Below are 15,066 nucleotides of genomic sequence, written 5' to 3'. Positions count from 1 at the left end.
ATATATTTTGCTCTTCTCACTTTGAACTAATTTATATACTTTTTACAGGGTATCTCTGTGTCGAGCGCTGTGACCTGCGAACCGGCCACGGTTACTTTTGTGTCTTCCCTGGAGGCGCTGTCAACAAACGAACAAACAAACAAACAATCAGAATCAAGTGCGACAGGCACTTAACTGGCTCCATTGTCCATTTTGAAGAGCGCGTTGCGTGGGCGAGGAGCCACTGCCTCGAGGCTGTTCCCGCTTCCGCCTGTGCCACACCCACCACGCAAGCATAGGTAAATACATGTTTATTGATCGCAAATACATATAACTAACTGCAGCCTCTCCTTTTGTTATTTTTGTTTTTTTTTAGCTACTTGAAACTTGTGTGAAAACCGCTTGATTAAGTTTAAATGCACGTTGATTGTCACTGGACACCGGATCCGAGGGAGCGTGGCGGATCGGGGATCAGTAACCGAAGAAGTTAAAGCCGCAGAGCAGCTTGTCGGGTCGCCGGATGCGCAGGATGCCGAACTGGAAGACGGACATATCATCGGCCACATTCATGTCCAGCGCCATCAGCTTTTCGGCGGCTAGCGGATGCCAAGAGCCGAATGTGCAGGCGGAGTTCATCTGCAAATATAATTTCATTAAGTTAATATTAACTCCAATTGCAACCTGCCCACCTCTTTGCTGTAGTAGTGACAGCGTCCGTTGAGTCGTGTGGAGGGCACATATTCCACAAAGTCCACCTGGGGACAGTGCGGCAACAACAAGGCCAAGCCTATAAACATAAATATGGATGAATCCAGCAGAACAAGCTAAGAGTTAGGCAACAAGAAATCGAAGCAAACCAATTGGGATTGCCCTGCAACTAACTGCTGCAGTCCAATTGGAATATCATTAAATTTAATTTATAACTTATATAAGTTAACAACAAATAAATTCATACAGTCCCAATAAGAAGCATTGCAACACCTCATAAGAAGTGCAGCAAAATGCTGACTTGGTGTCTGTGCCATTTCCTCCACGCGCCGACTGGCAACCGCCGAAAATTCCAAGAAGAATTGCCCAACGGGCCAACAACATCAGCAGCGACGCCGCTGCCAACGCCGCTGCCGCTAAGCCACAGGTTACTAGGGCTAGAATTGATTTAAGTTTATTCAGTTGCAAATTAACATCAAATAAAGGAAGTCTTGCTTCCCTAAAAATTATATTTTTTTCATCGTTTAATAAACTTTGGAATTAACTGGCGCCCGAGCAGGGACCGGCTCGTGTTACAACAGAACAAAACGCTTCTACGTACGCGTTAGTCGGTTATACGCGAAAATAAAACCAGTGCAACTCTCGTCGATTAAATTCAACGATCGGTTAAATTCGCGAAAGGCAATTGGAACTTAATTGTTCAATTTTGCCCATCGGTGGACAACGCATCTTGTAAGGCCCGCCCGCAGGATACTCTCAACAAAGACTGGTCGCAGGATCCCCAGTAGATACCCAAAGGCTTCAAAAAGGATGAAATCCGGACCGGCAGGGGAGGTTGCCACATCAGGAATAGTACTGTAAGTTAGAAATTAAGTGAAACAAAAAAAAAAAAAAAACAAACGAACAACTAACACAAAAGTTATAAGAATAATAAATACTAAAAATTGTAGAACGATAAGCAAGATAAAAAAGTGTAAAACGATCAACAAATATAAAGACTACGAACGTAGTATAAATTATTTCCAACTTTGCGACTCCCAAGGGACCCTCCAAAGTAGAAGGAAGAAACCAGCCACTGGTTTTAAAAAGAAAACAAAACAATCAAAAATTCAAGTAAAATATAGAGTAAAAAACTAACACTAGATTTAAATATACTTCGAAAATATCTTAAAATATACAATATAAGTAATATATCTCGTTTATGGCTAATGAAAGCAATTTAGTTAGGCCCCCAATAGTATCAGATCAACCACAGGTAGGCGGACATAACTCGAACAGACAGCAACAACGACATATCGACAGACAAAACGAACATTTACAAAATAGAGTCATGGCGAATAACGCAGAACAGATAATAGCAGCCACGGTTAGCCAGATTTTGGCACAACAACTGCCGACATTGGTAAAGCAGTTAGTCAACCCCTCTAGGGAGTTTAGTGACGTAGACGACCAAACAATAACTGCCAACCACAATTTGAATGACTTAGACAGAGTTCCGGACATAGTTAAAAGCCTCAGAGAATTCTCCGGTAATCCAGCAGAATTTAGCTCATGGAAGAAGAGTGTAGATCGTATACTCTCAGCCTATGCAGCTGAGGCAGGTTCGCCAAAATACTTTGGCATATTGCATACAGTGAGAAACAAAATCACTGGCAATGCCGACACGGCCCTCGAGTCGTATAATGTTCCCCTAAATTGGAGCGCTATCTCCAAATGTCTCACGCTGCACTACGCAGACAAAAGAGATCTGGGAACATTAGAATATCAGATGACAATGTTAGTGCAAGGTAACAACCAAACAGTAGAAGAATTTTACCAGGTCGTTTACAACCACTTGTCGCTGATATTAAATAAAGTAGGCTGCATGGAATTAAACAGGGAATCCGAAACCCTTATGACAAAAATATACCGAGATAAAGCATTAGATACCTTCATTAGAGGTTTGAAGGGAGATTTACCACGGATTCTTGGAATAAAGGAGCCAGCAGATCTACCTTCAGCCCTTCACTATTGTTTAAAACTAGAGAATCAAAGCTATCGCACTAACATGGCTTTGAATAGAAACCAACAGACACATGCCAGAAACCCAAATAGAAATATACCACCACCTACACTGCCACCTCGAACAGCTCAGCCTCATTTCGCTCAAACTTTTAGGCCACCACCCATTAGCTTCAGGCCCCAACTCCCGATCCATACACCTTGGCCAACCAATACAAACCATAGACCACCGACTTACAACAATAATGGACCGATTCCACAATATCCCAACCAACGAACCTACCAGACACAACCACAACAGGTATACATACCCAATAGACCTTCTGCACCAAAACCCCAACCACGTCCTGAGCCAATGGACGTGGACCAAAGCATCCGCACGAGGATGATAAACTACATGAACAGACCCAATTTTGAAGTAGGGAAAAGACCTCCACCACCAACAAACGCCACGGACAAAAAACAAAGAAATTTCAACATACAAACAGGAGAAGAACAGACGGAGACAGAAAACACCGACAACTATGTGACTATGGAGGAATACGTACAATCAATGCTAAATTACGAACAGCAGACTGAATACGAACAACCATTAAACGAATACGCCCAACAAATTGAAGAAACAGATGACGGACAAAATACCCAATACGAACACTCAGACATTAATTTTTTAGGATAAAGAGCTCCTCTCTTCCTTACATAGAATGTAAGATGGGGAGCGGAAAATTACTCAAAATACTAATAGATACAGGATCAAACCGAAATTACGTCCAACCAAAATTCGTGTCCGAGCCTATTCCAAACGAAAAACCCTTTGAAGCCGTCACAGTCGGCGGAAGCATTAAAATTACACACCACAAGTTCGCTAATCTTTTTAATAGAAACGATATAAAAGTAAAATTCTTTCTCTTACCCACCCTAAAATCATTTGACGCCATATTAGGTAACGATAGTCTAAAGGAACTAGATGCTGTGATACAAAGCAGCAAGAATCTACTAATAATCAAGAACAACATTTGCATACCCATTAAACAGAAAAAAATAGAGGCGGTCAACACGGTAATACCACGGACAGAACATATGACAAACGAACAAAAAAATAGCCTTAATCAACTAGTTAAAATGCACCCACACCTATTTGCCAATCCGGACGAAAAACTGACATACACAACCAACGTCAGAGCAGAGATTCGAACAAAAAACGACTCCCCCATATATTCAAAATTTTACCAATTTCCAATGTCTTTAAAAGACGAAGTACACAGCCAAATCAAAGAACTTTTAGAGGACGGAATCATCCGACCCTCCCGATCCCCGTACAATTCACCTGTGTGGATTGTTCCGAAAAAATTAGATGCCTCCGGGCAAAAGAAATATCGCATGGTTATAGACTACAGGAAACTAAATAAAGAAACTACCGCAGACAAATACCCTATACCCGAAATCAACGAGGTACTAGCACAGCTAGGCAATAACAAAGTTTTCTCTGTCTTAGATTTGAAAAGTGGCTTTCATCAAATACCCCTTAAGGAGTCAGACATAGAAAAAACTGCCTTCTCCGTTAACAACGGAAAATACGAGTTTACACGACTCCCATTCGGTCTCAAGAATGCGCCCTCAATTTTCCAGAGAGCTCTTGACGACATCCTTCGTGAGCATATTGGAAAAATATGCTTCATTTATATTGACGATATCATTATCTTTAGCAAAGATGATGAATCGCATGCGCAGCACCTCGCCGCCATATTCAGAACTCTACAAGAAGCCAACATGAAATGTCAGTTGGACAAATGCGAGTTCTTTAAAAGCAGAGTAGAATTCCTGGGATTTGTCATCTCAGACAAGGGGATAGAAACTAATCCAAACAAAATTGAGACAATAAGAAAGTACCCACTTCCAAAAACACTCAAAGATTTAAGATCGTTTATTGGCCTTGCCAGCTATTATAGGAGGTTTATAAAAGACTTCGCTAAGCTAGCAAAGCCCCTAACCTCTCTTTTAAGAGGGGAAGATGGACGCGTGTCCAAAAATCAATCAGCTAAAAAGCTCATTAATCTCAACGAAGAAGCGATCGAAGCATTCAATAAAATAAAAAATTCCCTAGTTTCGAATGAGGTAATACTTCATTACCCAGACTTCAGCAAAGAATTTCATCTGACAACAGATGCATCCAACTTTGCTATTGGGGCTGTCCTATCCCAGAACAAGCGACCCATTTGTTTCCTCTCTAGAACTCTCTCTAAAACAGAGGAGAACTACGCCACCAATGAAAGGGAAATGTTGGCAATAATTTGGGCCTTAAAAGCCCTCAAGAATTACCTCTACGGTAAAGCGAGTGTAAAAATATACACCGACCATCAACCCTTAACCCACTCTCTTAGCAGTTGGAACGGCAACGCTAGGATAAAGAGGTGGAAAGCTTACCTAGAAGAGTTTGATTACGAACTCCTCTATAAGCCAGGTAGGGATAACATTGTAGCCGATGCGCTATCACGTATCCCTGTGATCAATAATATTGGATCAGTAGCCTCCACCCAGCACAGTGCAGACAGTTCAAGCCACAACTTAATTCCGAGCATAGAAGCTCCAATCAACGTATTCAAAAACCAGATATTTCTCAGTAGAGCCAACGAAACAAATTACGAATTCCATATCCCATTCCCAACATTCCATAGGCATACAATTACTCGACCAAACTTCTCAGAACACGACCTCACGCAAATACTGAAAGCTCATCTAAACCCATCCGTAATCAACGGAATAATAACTTCAGAAGAAATAATGAACCAAATTCAGCAGATATATCCCCAACATTTTAGGAACTTCAAGATTAGATTCACACAGTCTCAAGTAAAAGATTTAACAAATGAAACAGAACAAGATGAGAAGATATTGGTTACGCACAACAGAGCCCACCGCAACGCACTAGAAAACAAAATGCAATTGTCCGAAAGATTCTATTTCCCAAAAATGAAGCAACGAATAACAGAATTAGTCAAACAGTGTCAGGCTTGTAAAGAAGAAAAATACGATAGGCATCCCACTAACCCAAAACTCAAAGAAACACCAATCCCCGAATACCCAGGACATACAATCCACATCGACATATACACGACAGAAAAGAACTTAGTACTAACAGCAGTAGACAAATTCTCGAAATTAGCTCAGGGACGAATTATCAAATCTAGGGCAATAGAAGACATTAAAAAACCACTTCATGAAATCCTTTTTTATTTTGGCGTACCTAAAGTAGTTGTAATAGATAACGAAAAATCCCTTAATTCAGCCTCAATCACTTTCATGATGCAGGACCAATTAAATATAGAAGTTTATAAAACACCACCCTACAAAAGCGCAGTGAACGGTCAGGTAGAACGATTTCATTCAACACTATCAGACATAATAAGATGCAACAAAAGAAAACAGGAATACAGAACATTCGAAGAACTACTTAACAAATCAATATACGACTACAACTACACTATACACTCGACAACTAACAAGAGACCATTAGACATATTCTTCGGCAGAAACGTGACTACGGACCCAGACCAATACGAAAAAGCTAGGAAGGAGAACATTGACAGACTCAAACAGAAACAATCGACTGACATGCAGAATCATAACAAAAAACGTAACGACATACGAACTTACATACCTGGTCAAGAAATATTCGTCAAAGTCAATACCAGATTAGGTACCAAACTGTCACCCAGATACAAAAAGGAAATAGTTAAAGAAAATAGAAACACAACCGTACTAACAACAACTGACAAAATAATACATAAAAGTAATATAAAAAATACATAAAAATTACAGATTCCTATTAAACGATAACTTTAATAAAAGCAACATGCCACCTTTAAATATTGAAGAAATGCTAGAATTCGCAGATGTATCCATTTTGCATAATGGAATTACTCTGTTTTATATTGTAAAAATTCCAAATTTAGAAGAAATAGAATGCAAAAATACTATAATAAAGCCAGTAGTGAAAAACAACAATATAATAAATTTAGAATTTAACGAACTGTTTCATTGTAATAAAACAATCTATGGCATAAACAACAATTGTAAAAGATACCATAATATTAAAATTTGTAACAAATCAAAAATTGTAAACTTGAACAATAATAATTGTATACCTAAGTTAGTTAGCGGAGAGCAAGCGCTCTGTGGCTTTAGCAATGCAGATCATATCCCGGAGATCGAGGAAATCGACGAGGAACTTATACTAGTGAACGACTTCAACGGCACTATTAGATGGCAAGAAGAGAAGAAACGCGTGAGAGGCACCTACATGATTAACTTCTGGAACGAAACTTTATTCATCAACAAACAAGAGTTCAGCAGCCTAGAGGTCACCGTCATGACCCCAGGAAATCCCACAATACAAATAACCCCAATAGAAAACGAAAGAATAAAGATTCTTTCTCTGGAAGCATTAGAAGAATTGCACATCAACAACATTAAAAACATGCAAAAACTTCAGACGCACTCTATAGCAAATAGAGTCGGTTTCATAACTCTGTTCACAGTTGCCATCCTTCTTATCTGTGTATTACACGTAATGAAGAAAAATAAGAAAAATATAATACTGCAACTGAACAAAGAACAAGAGAGACCCAAAAAAGAACCAGCACATATCCAAATACAAAATACAGATGCCAACAACCTCAGGTTCAACAACATACCTTTCTTCTGATGATCGCTTGAGGACAAGCTTAAATCAAAGGGGGAAGAGTTAACAACAAATAAATTCATACAGTCCCAATAAGAAGCATTGCAACACCTCATAAGAAGTGCAGCAAAATGCTGACTTGGTGTCTGTGCCATTTCCTCCACGCGCCGACTGGCAACCGCCGAAAATTCCAAGAAGAATTGCCCAACGGGCCAACAACATCAGCAGCGACGCCGCTGCCAACGCCGCTGCCGCTAAGCCACAGGTTACTAGGGCTAGAATTGATTTAAGTTTATTCAGTTGCAAATTAACATCAAATAAAGGAAGTCTTGCTTCCCTAAAAATTATATTTTTTTCATCGTTTAATAAACTTTGGAATTAACTTATATAACTTATAACTTATCATACTAGCAAAAAGCTATAGAACATAAGTCGACACATAAAATTAAAATATTCTATATGTATATGTTTAATATGTTTCATGGATTACTTTTCCGCTGTGCATAAAAATTCTATATTCATTCATTTCATTGCGTACTTTCAGCTTAAAAGTGTTTCAATAAAATTACCAAAATGGCACGGAATACTGACTTTTTTTTTAAATCAAAAAACCTTGATGGCATTCTAGTCTATGGACTGCGACTTAACCCTCCCAATCTGCCCGGGATCGGGCTTTATTTGGCCGAGATATGACCATGCAAAAACGTGCTTGTGGTTATGGAAATAGTAAAACAAAGCATTGCATACTTTCGAGCTGTCCGCATAATATGCTTTAGCCTATTAGAATAACAGTTTTACTGCATACTCTTGGGGCGCGCATAAAATTAGGCCTTTACAATAAGCACGTGCCAGCAACTTTGATTAAATATTAAAATGGAAATAGCTCGGCTAAATTCAGTCCGACTTCGGAATGATATACCTCTTTCTACTCGTACGGATGCCGACCATCGATTGCCACCCAAAAATCAGCATTCTAAGAGATCACCCAAAATGACCAAAAATACGCCGTCGATCTTGGCGAGATTATGTCGTTTTGAAGCGACATAGCTCCGCCGCTCTAAAAAAATCCAGGAGATATGACGTTTCAAAGCGACATAACTTCGCCGTTGATCATGGCGAGATTATGTCGTTTTGAAGGGACATAGCTCAGTCGCTCTAAAAAAATCCTGAGGATATGACGTTTCAAAGCGACATAACTTCGCCGTTGATCATGGCGAGATTATGTCGTTTTGAAGCGACATAGCTCCGCCGCTCTAAAAAAATCCTGGAGATATGACGTTTCAAAGCGACATAATTTCGCCGTTGATCATGGCGAGATTATGTCGTTTTGAAGCGACATAGCTCCGCCGCTCTAAAAAAATCCTGGAGATATGACGTTTCAAAGCGACATAACTTCGCCGTTGATCATGGCGAGATTATGTCGTTTTGAAGCGACATAGCTCCGCCGCTCTAAAAAAATCCTGGAGATATGACGTTTCAAAGCGACATAACTTCGCCGTCGCTCTTGGCGGATTCTACGGACCTCCGCGAGTAGCTCCTCCCTTTTTGACCGTAATCGGGCTTTCTTTGGCCGAGATATGACCATTAAAGTTATCCAAAAACGTGCTTGTAGTTATGGAAATAGTAAAAGAAAGCATTGCATACTTTCGAGCTGTCCGCATAATATGCTTGAGCCTATTAGAATAACAGTTTTACTGCATACTCTTGGGGCGCGCATAAAATTAGCCCTTTACAATAAGCACGTCGCAGCAACTTTGATAAATATTAAAATGGAAATAGCTCGGCTAAATTCAGTCCGACTTCGGAATGATATACCTCTTTCTACTCGTACGAATGCCGACCATCGATTGCCACCCAAAATGACCAAAAATACGCCGTTGATCATGGCGAGATTATGTCGTTTTGAAGCGACATAGCTCCGCCGCTCTAAAAAAATCCTGGAGATATGACGTTTCAAAGCGACATAACTTCGCCGTCGATCTTGGCGAGATTATGTCGTTTTGAAGCGACATAGCTCCGCCGCTCTAAAAAAATCCTGGAGATATGACGTTTCAAAGCGACATAACTTCGCCGTCGATCTTGGCGAGATTATGTCGTTTTGAAGCGACATAGCTCCGCCGCTCTAAAAAAATCCTGGAGATATGACGTTTCAAAGCGACATAATTTCGCCGTCGCTCTTGGCGGATTCTGCGGACCTCCGCGAGTAGCCCCTCCCTTTTTGACCATAATCGGGCTTTATTTGGCCGAGATATGACCATTTAAAGTTATCCAAAAACCTGCTTGTGGTTATGGAAATAGTAAAAGAAAGCATTGCATACTTTCGAGCTGTCCGCATAATATGCTTGAGCCTATTAGAATAACAGTTTTACTGCATACTCTTGGGGCGCGCATAAAATTAGCCCTTTACAATAAGCACGTCGCAGCAACTTTGATAAATATTAAAATGGAAATAGCTCGGCTAAATTCAGTCCGACTTCGGAATGATATACCTCTTTCTACTCGTACGGATGCCGACCATCGATTGCCACCCAAAATGACCAAAAATACGCCGTTGATCATGGCGAGATTATGTCGTTTTGAAGCGACATAGCTCCGCCGCTCTAAAAAAATCCTGGAGATATGACGTTTCAAAGCGACATAACTTCGCCGTCGATCTTGGCGAGATTATGTCGTTTTGAAGCGACATAGCTCCGCCGCTCTAAAAAAATCCTGGAGATATGACGTTTCAAAGCGACATAACTTCGCCGTCGATCTTGGCGAGATTATGTCGTTTTGAAGCGACATAGCTCCGCCGCCCTAAAAAAACGTGCGTGTGGTTGTGCACATTGAAGTAATGCAAAGCATTGCATACCTTCGAGCTGGCCGCACAATACGCTTGAGCCTATAAGAGTTGCTTTTCTACAGCATTCTTATATAATCCTGGAACCTAGAGGACCAAATTCCTGCAAAGTGTGCACGGAAACGGTCTGCCTGCTGGTAATTTCTGTTCGCCTGGTATTTCAGCTGAATTTTGATTTGCAAAATGTGAGGCTCTGAAGTGGAATTTTGCCACCGTTCAATTTTACACCTCAATTTAATTGTGGATGCAGCTTTTAAGCGGATTTTGCTGGGATTGGGAATTGTAGGTTCACCAGGACTATATCAATTGTACGGTATAATCAAGGATAATGGGTCATCTAGGAACCATAGTGGGAGGAGGGGTGGCTGAAAGACAAATAATGCATATTTGTAGACCTTTCCATGTGAATTTCGCACGGATTTGGAATTGTAGGTTCACTAGGACTATATCTATGGTACGGAATAACCAAGGATATTAAGGTCAACTAGAAACCCTCGTATTTTTGCTCGATCGAGAACTCGTCAGCAATGGCATCGATGTGGTAAAAAATGGGATTGAACCAGATGGGAAGAGGCCGTTTTGAAGGACTTTTTATATACATTTTCTTCGGTTACACACAAAAGTTTTCATGTGCTGTTTTTCAAGATCTCCATCCCGAGTCCTTACCTATAAAACCGGAACTGGGTGGATTACGTCGTATGGATCGATTGCCGGCAAACATTTGCAGGCTTTGCCACAGGCGCCACACCGAATGCGGATCGATGAGAAAGGCGCGTGATTTGGGATAACGGCGCCTGTAGATCTCGTAGTTGGTGAACAAATCGTAATCGGCGGTGGTCAGCCAATCCTCGAGGGTGCCATTGTAACGTCCCGGATCCCAGGCGGCAATCGTAACGTTCCTAAAGATGGGCGCATGCGCAAAATCAAACTCCGGCTTGGTCACCACCTAAAACCAAATGATTGACAATGATTGATGGATGCAAATGAAGCGCCGCTTGGCCACCTACTTGGGAATTGACGACACGTATTGTGGTCTTACTGCCCACATCCACTTCGTGTCCGCGGGTTGGCGCGTGATTGAATCTCATGACGATGTCGTGGTTATCTGGCGAAACAAGTGGCATCAATCCGGGTTAGGCTCAACAGCCGATCCACACTCACCTATGAAGCGTCCCAGCTTGGAGCCCGCCAGCGAACCGGCGCTGGAGACAATCGCACAGCTCTTGACACTCTTCACATTGCGAAACAGTTTCTGGCGCGGAAAGAGGCGACCGAAGGGCAGCTTGTTGAACGGCGCATCCTTGCGGCGCAGGACGCGCACACCCGCCTCCATCACCAGGCAGCTGGAGGGATAATACTGCTCCTCGAAACTGTCCCCAAATACGGGCTTATAGTCGACGTTGTAGTGATTGGACTCGTTGAGCGCCTCGCTCATCGAGCGCTCAAAGGATTGCACAATGCGGCGCCGGAAGGAGGCGGTCTTGTTGTGGCACTCGGCCGCGTATTTGTCGTGGCACAGATACAGCTTCGGACTGAGCGTCAGTTTGGTGTTCTTGGACACCTTCAGGCGCGGATGCGGCGCCAGCTTGGATGAATTTATGGCCGGGCTTTCGCGACTCTCCACAATGAATTTCTCATTGGGATTCCAGCGTACATGGAAAACGCTGCGCGGCAGGCGATGCGGCGCGGCTGTCAATTGGAAATGTGCTTAAAATTGTGGACAGCACTGTTTACAATTTCCCCACGCGCCAGCCCGCCCACACTTGCATGCAATATCAATACCTACCATTGCGCGTCTCGACTGACGCCATATTCACCACAGCAGCGCGCGCTGCCGCAGCATTTGGTTCGTGCACTCGCTGAGCTTCGTCCGCCGTTGACGCTGCCTCGCCTTGAATTAATAATGCGCCCAGCAGCAGGGCGCTGATTAACGTTGCCGCAGGCCGCGTTGCACGTTGTTTCTTTACTTGCACCATCTTTAAAACATTTTATTTGTATTTTTATTTGCGAGGAATTGCTTTTGGTCACGTTTTAAGTACACTTTGTAGCTGCTTGGGAATTCAAGACCAACTGCCAGCTGCGGACATATATTTGTAATGGCTCTCAGCTTGGAATTGCACATTGATTAAATATTTAAACATACACGTTATTGATAAACGTTTAGCTAACTTTTCGAGCATTTGGTTATTTACACACTGAGCTTAATTATGTTAAATGCACACTTCTGGACAAATGAGGGCAACATTTTGAGGCAATTTTATGTCTCAGTCTAAAAAAATTGCTAAATTTATATAAAATATTCTTTAATATTTAACATAAGTTTTAGGCAAAGCCTTAAATGCTGCTAACTTTTTTTGTGCAGGTCTTGAGTCTCTGAGAAAACCAAATATGTCTAAGAGATTTGAATAAACCTTATCAAGGTGGTTGGAGGTCAACATTGGGCTTATCTGTGTAGCTGCTACAATTACAATTATAATTCTCAAATGGTTATAGCATCGGTCTTGCGCTTCTAGAGCGGTGAGCAATAGAATGTTTATGATAAAAGCCGGAGGTTTATGAAATCGTTAATACTAAATGTCAGTAAGGCATTTTGTCGTAAAGAATGTAAATATTGAATATGAATATACTTATTATATATACAATGTGCATATGTTCCACATTCAAAACTTATATTCTTAACATAAAATTCTCTCTAATCTTTCATTGATTTGTGAACGTTGCACATTTAAAAGACTTCTTTGCATTGGATCAGCTACGCTGTAATGAGGATAGGCTAACAATAGAAATATATGAAATAATTGAGTTAGCTGTTAAATTGTCACTGCCTTATCCATTAGCAAATATACAGCATTTGGATGCTCTAACTCATGAAATTAACTCAAATAAGAGAGTTCACAAAATGTGAATTGTTTAAGCACACAGGAATAAAGGTCTGATTAAAGCGAACAATACTCAGCCGCATTCGCATTCACATGGCCGGTGTCAATATTAATTAGATTTTGTTCGTGGATTGTAACGGACAGTTGAAAATATTTTGAAATTAAGTAAAAAAACGTGTTTGCACGTTTATTGATGGGGCGGCAGAAGGCGGGGCGGATTGTTTTCACGCGGCATTTGGCTTTGCTGCTGTTGGCCATAATTAACATGCACACAGCTGACAGCTGGCTAAAACCGAGTCGTGTTATTTGTAATTAGTTTTTGCACATGTATTTGGTAGCCACCACCCTACCACGCCCCCACTGCTCACTGCCGGACGCCCAAAAGTGGGCAAACCAAACCGCAAAATTAACCGCAGCGCCAGCTGTAAAAACTTTTTAGGCCCAGTTGACCGTCAGCTCGTTAACGTGCACGTTTATCCGTGTGGCCTATGCAAATATTTGGACAGTTTTACACACAATCCAACAACAACACACACGCACTCGAGGATGCGAGGCACGCAACTGCGGCAGGTGGCAAGTGGCAAGTGGACGTCTTTGCCGGCTGCGCGTCCGTTGCACGAACTTTCCCTTTCGCGTGTCGAAACGTATCTGAATCTGCGGCCCAGTTGCTGCCACAGCGACACCTGCCACACGGCGGCCACTTCGGCAGCTGCTTCGGCAACCAGCAACCAGCAGCCGAGCGAGCCTCCGGAACCGTTTGCCTCGACTTTGCTGCTGCCTGCTGGGTCGCCCTGCAACGCCTGTCTAATTACGGACCGCTTGTTCTTTCTTGTTGTTGGCCCACTGAAATTGGTATTAAGGATATACAAAAAAAAATAAAAGTAAAAGTTTTGATACGCAAACGAATCGCGTATTTTTCCGCTTTTTGCGTTGCTGCCAATCGGGTCAGCGGGGCATGTGGCACAATGACGTCAGCTGAAAGCAGAGTTTAATTACCGGATTAATCCTCAGGCTAAGAGCAGCAATGAAAGTCCATAAATATTTTGGCGAGTGCTGAAAGTAGACAAGTCAAACTTGTTTAGTAAAGCTTTCAGCATTGAAAAGCTCGTTAAAATTAGCTAAAAGCGTTATCTAGCATTGCACTTAACACTTAACAACAGTTGAAGCTTTGTTGAAACAATACGCTTGCAAAGCTCCTTTGACATTTTAATCAGTTTAACTGTTAAAAGCACGAAAATTCCTTTAACTTCAAGCTGTTTGCAGCTTTATTAAAGCTGCTTCAAAGCACAGCCAAAGCTTTAATGTGCTTGAAAAGCTCTTCAGCAGACGGTCTTGTAAAGTTCGTCTGCTACTGGTGCGACCTGCTTGATGCCAAAGTCAAATAAATCAAGCCAGATACATTATTCTCATATATATATGTATATATATTATTTAGGTTTTTTTTGTTTTGTTTTATATTTTTGTTTTTTTTTTTTTTGGTTTTTTGAACAATAATTATTATTTGTAATCATTTATTATTCATCGTCATAATCATAATAATTTTCTATACAAATACATTCAATAACAACAATTTATTTTTATTATTTTCACTTGTTTTTCACGTTTACGTCATTGTTTAATTATTTTACAATTACCATAATTATGTTGTTTTTCTTTTTTGTTTTTGTTTTTTTCTCATTTATATGCCATATTATTATTATTATTATTAGTATTATTATTACATAGTATTACTATTACATTATTTCTCGATTTTAGATACGATTTCCATTTGGGGTTTCGTTATTTGTTTTTAGACTTAAGTAAATCGCATCGACCGTGGCCAAGTGTTGTGTTTTTTAAGGGGGATTCTTTACGAAAAGTTTACTCTTAGGCTGCTCAGTTTTATTTTATTTTATTTTTTTTTTGGTTTTAATTTGGTTTATAGTTAAAGTTTCTTTTTATAATTTAAATTTGTTTTGCTTTGTTTTTTTGGTTTTATT

General features: G+C 40.9%; 1 protein-coding gene across 3 annotated transcripts; it reads right to left on the bottom strand.

The window, feature by feature from the left end:
* Nucleotides 1-450: 450 nt before the first annotated feature.
* On the bottom strand, nucleotides 451-14,420 carry SiaT (beta-galactoside-a-2,6-sialyltransferase). Of its 3 annotated transcripts, none has more exons than XM_070210371.1 (7): nucleotides 13,604-14,420; nucleotides 11,995-12,315; nucleotides 11,370-11,897; nucleotides 11,216-11,313; nucleotides 10,875-11,154; nucleotides 669-766; nucleotides 451-615 (listed from the first exon to the last, which is right to left on the bottom strand). In XM_070210371.1, exons 2-7 carry the CDS (start codon nucleotides 12,182-12,184, stop codon nucleotides 451-453), a joined length of 1,359 nt encoding a protein of 452 aa, XP_070066472.1. In that variant the 5' UTR covers nucleotides 12,185-12,315; nucleotides 13,604-14,420. The 3 variants fall into 3 exon arrangements, with proteins under 3 accessions (XP_070066472.1, XP_070066473.1, XP_032292510.1); XM_070210372.1 differs by having other exon boundaries at nucleotides 13,628-14,420; XM_032436619.2 differs by having other exon boundaries at nucleotides 11,995-12,285; nucleotides 13,604-14,419.
* Nucleotides 14,421-15,066: the final 646 nt, after the last annotated feature.

The sequence above is a fragment of the Drosophila virilis genome, chromosome 5, assembly GCF_030788295.1.
Source record: "Drosophila virilis strain 15010-1051.87 chromosome 5, Dvir_AGI_RSII-ME, whole genome shotgun sequence".
NCBI classification, from domain to species: Eukaryota; Metazoa; Arthropoda; class Insecta; order Diptera; family Drosophilidae; genus Drosophila; species Drosophila virilis.
The sequence above is the reverse complement of the archived record's forward strand: the minus strand, read 5'-3'. Positions and strand labels throughout refer to the sequence as shown.

Coding starts and splice junctions, on each gene's coding strand:
- SiaT (XM_070210371.1), bottom strand. CDS start 12,184: ATGGTGCAAGTAAAGAAACAACGTGCAACGCGGCCTGCGGCAACGTTA. Junction 11,898..11,994: donor GTCAGTCGAGACGCGCAATG/GTAGGTATTGAT, acceptor TCCAATTGACAG/CCGCGCCGCATCGCCTGCCG. Junction 11,314..11,369: donor CAAGCTGGGACGCTTCATAG/GTGAGTGTGGAT, acceptor TTGTTTCGCCAG/ATAACCACGACATCGTCATG.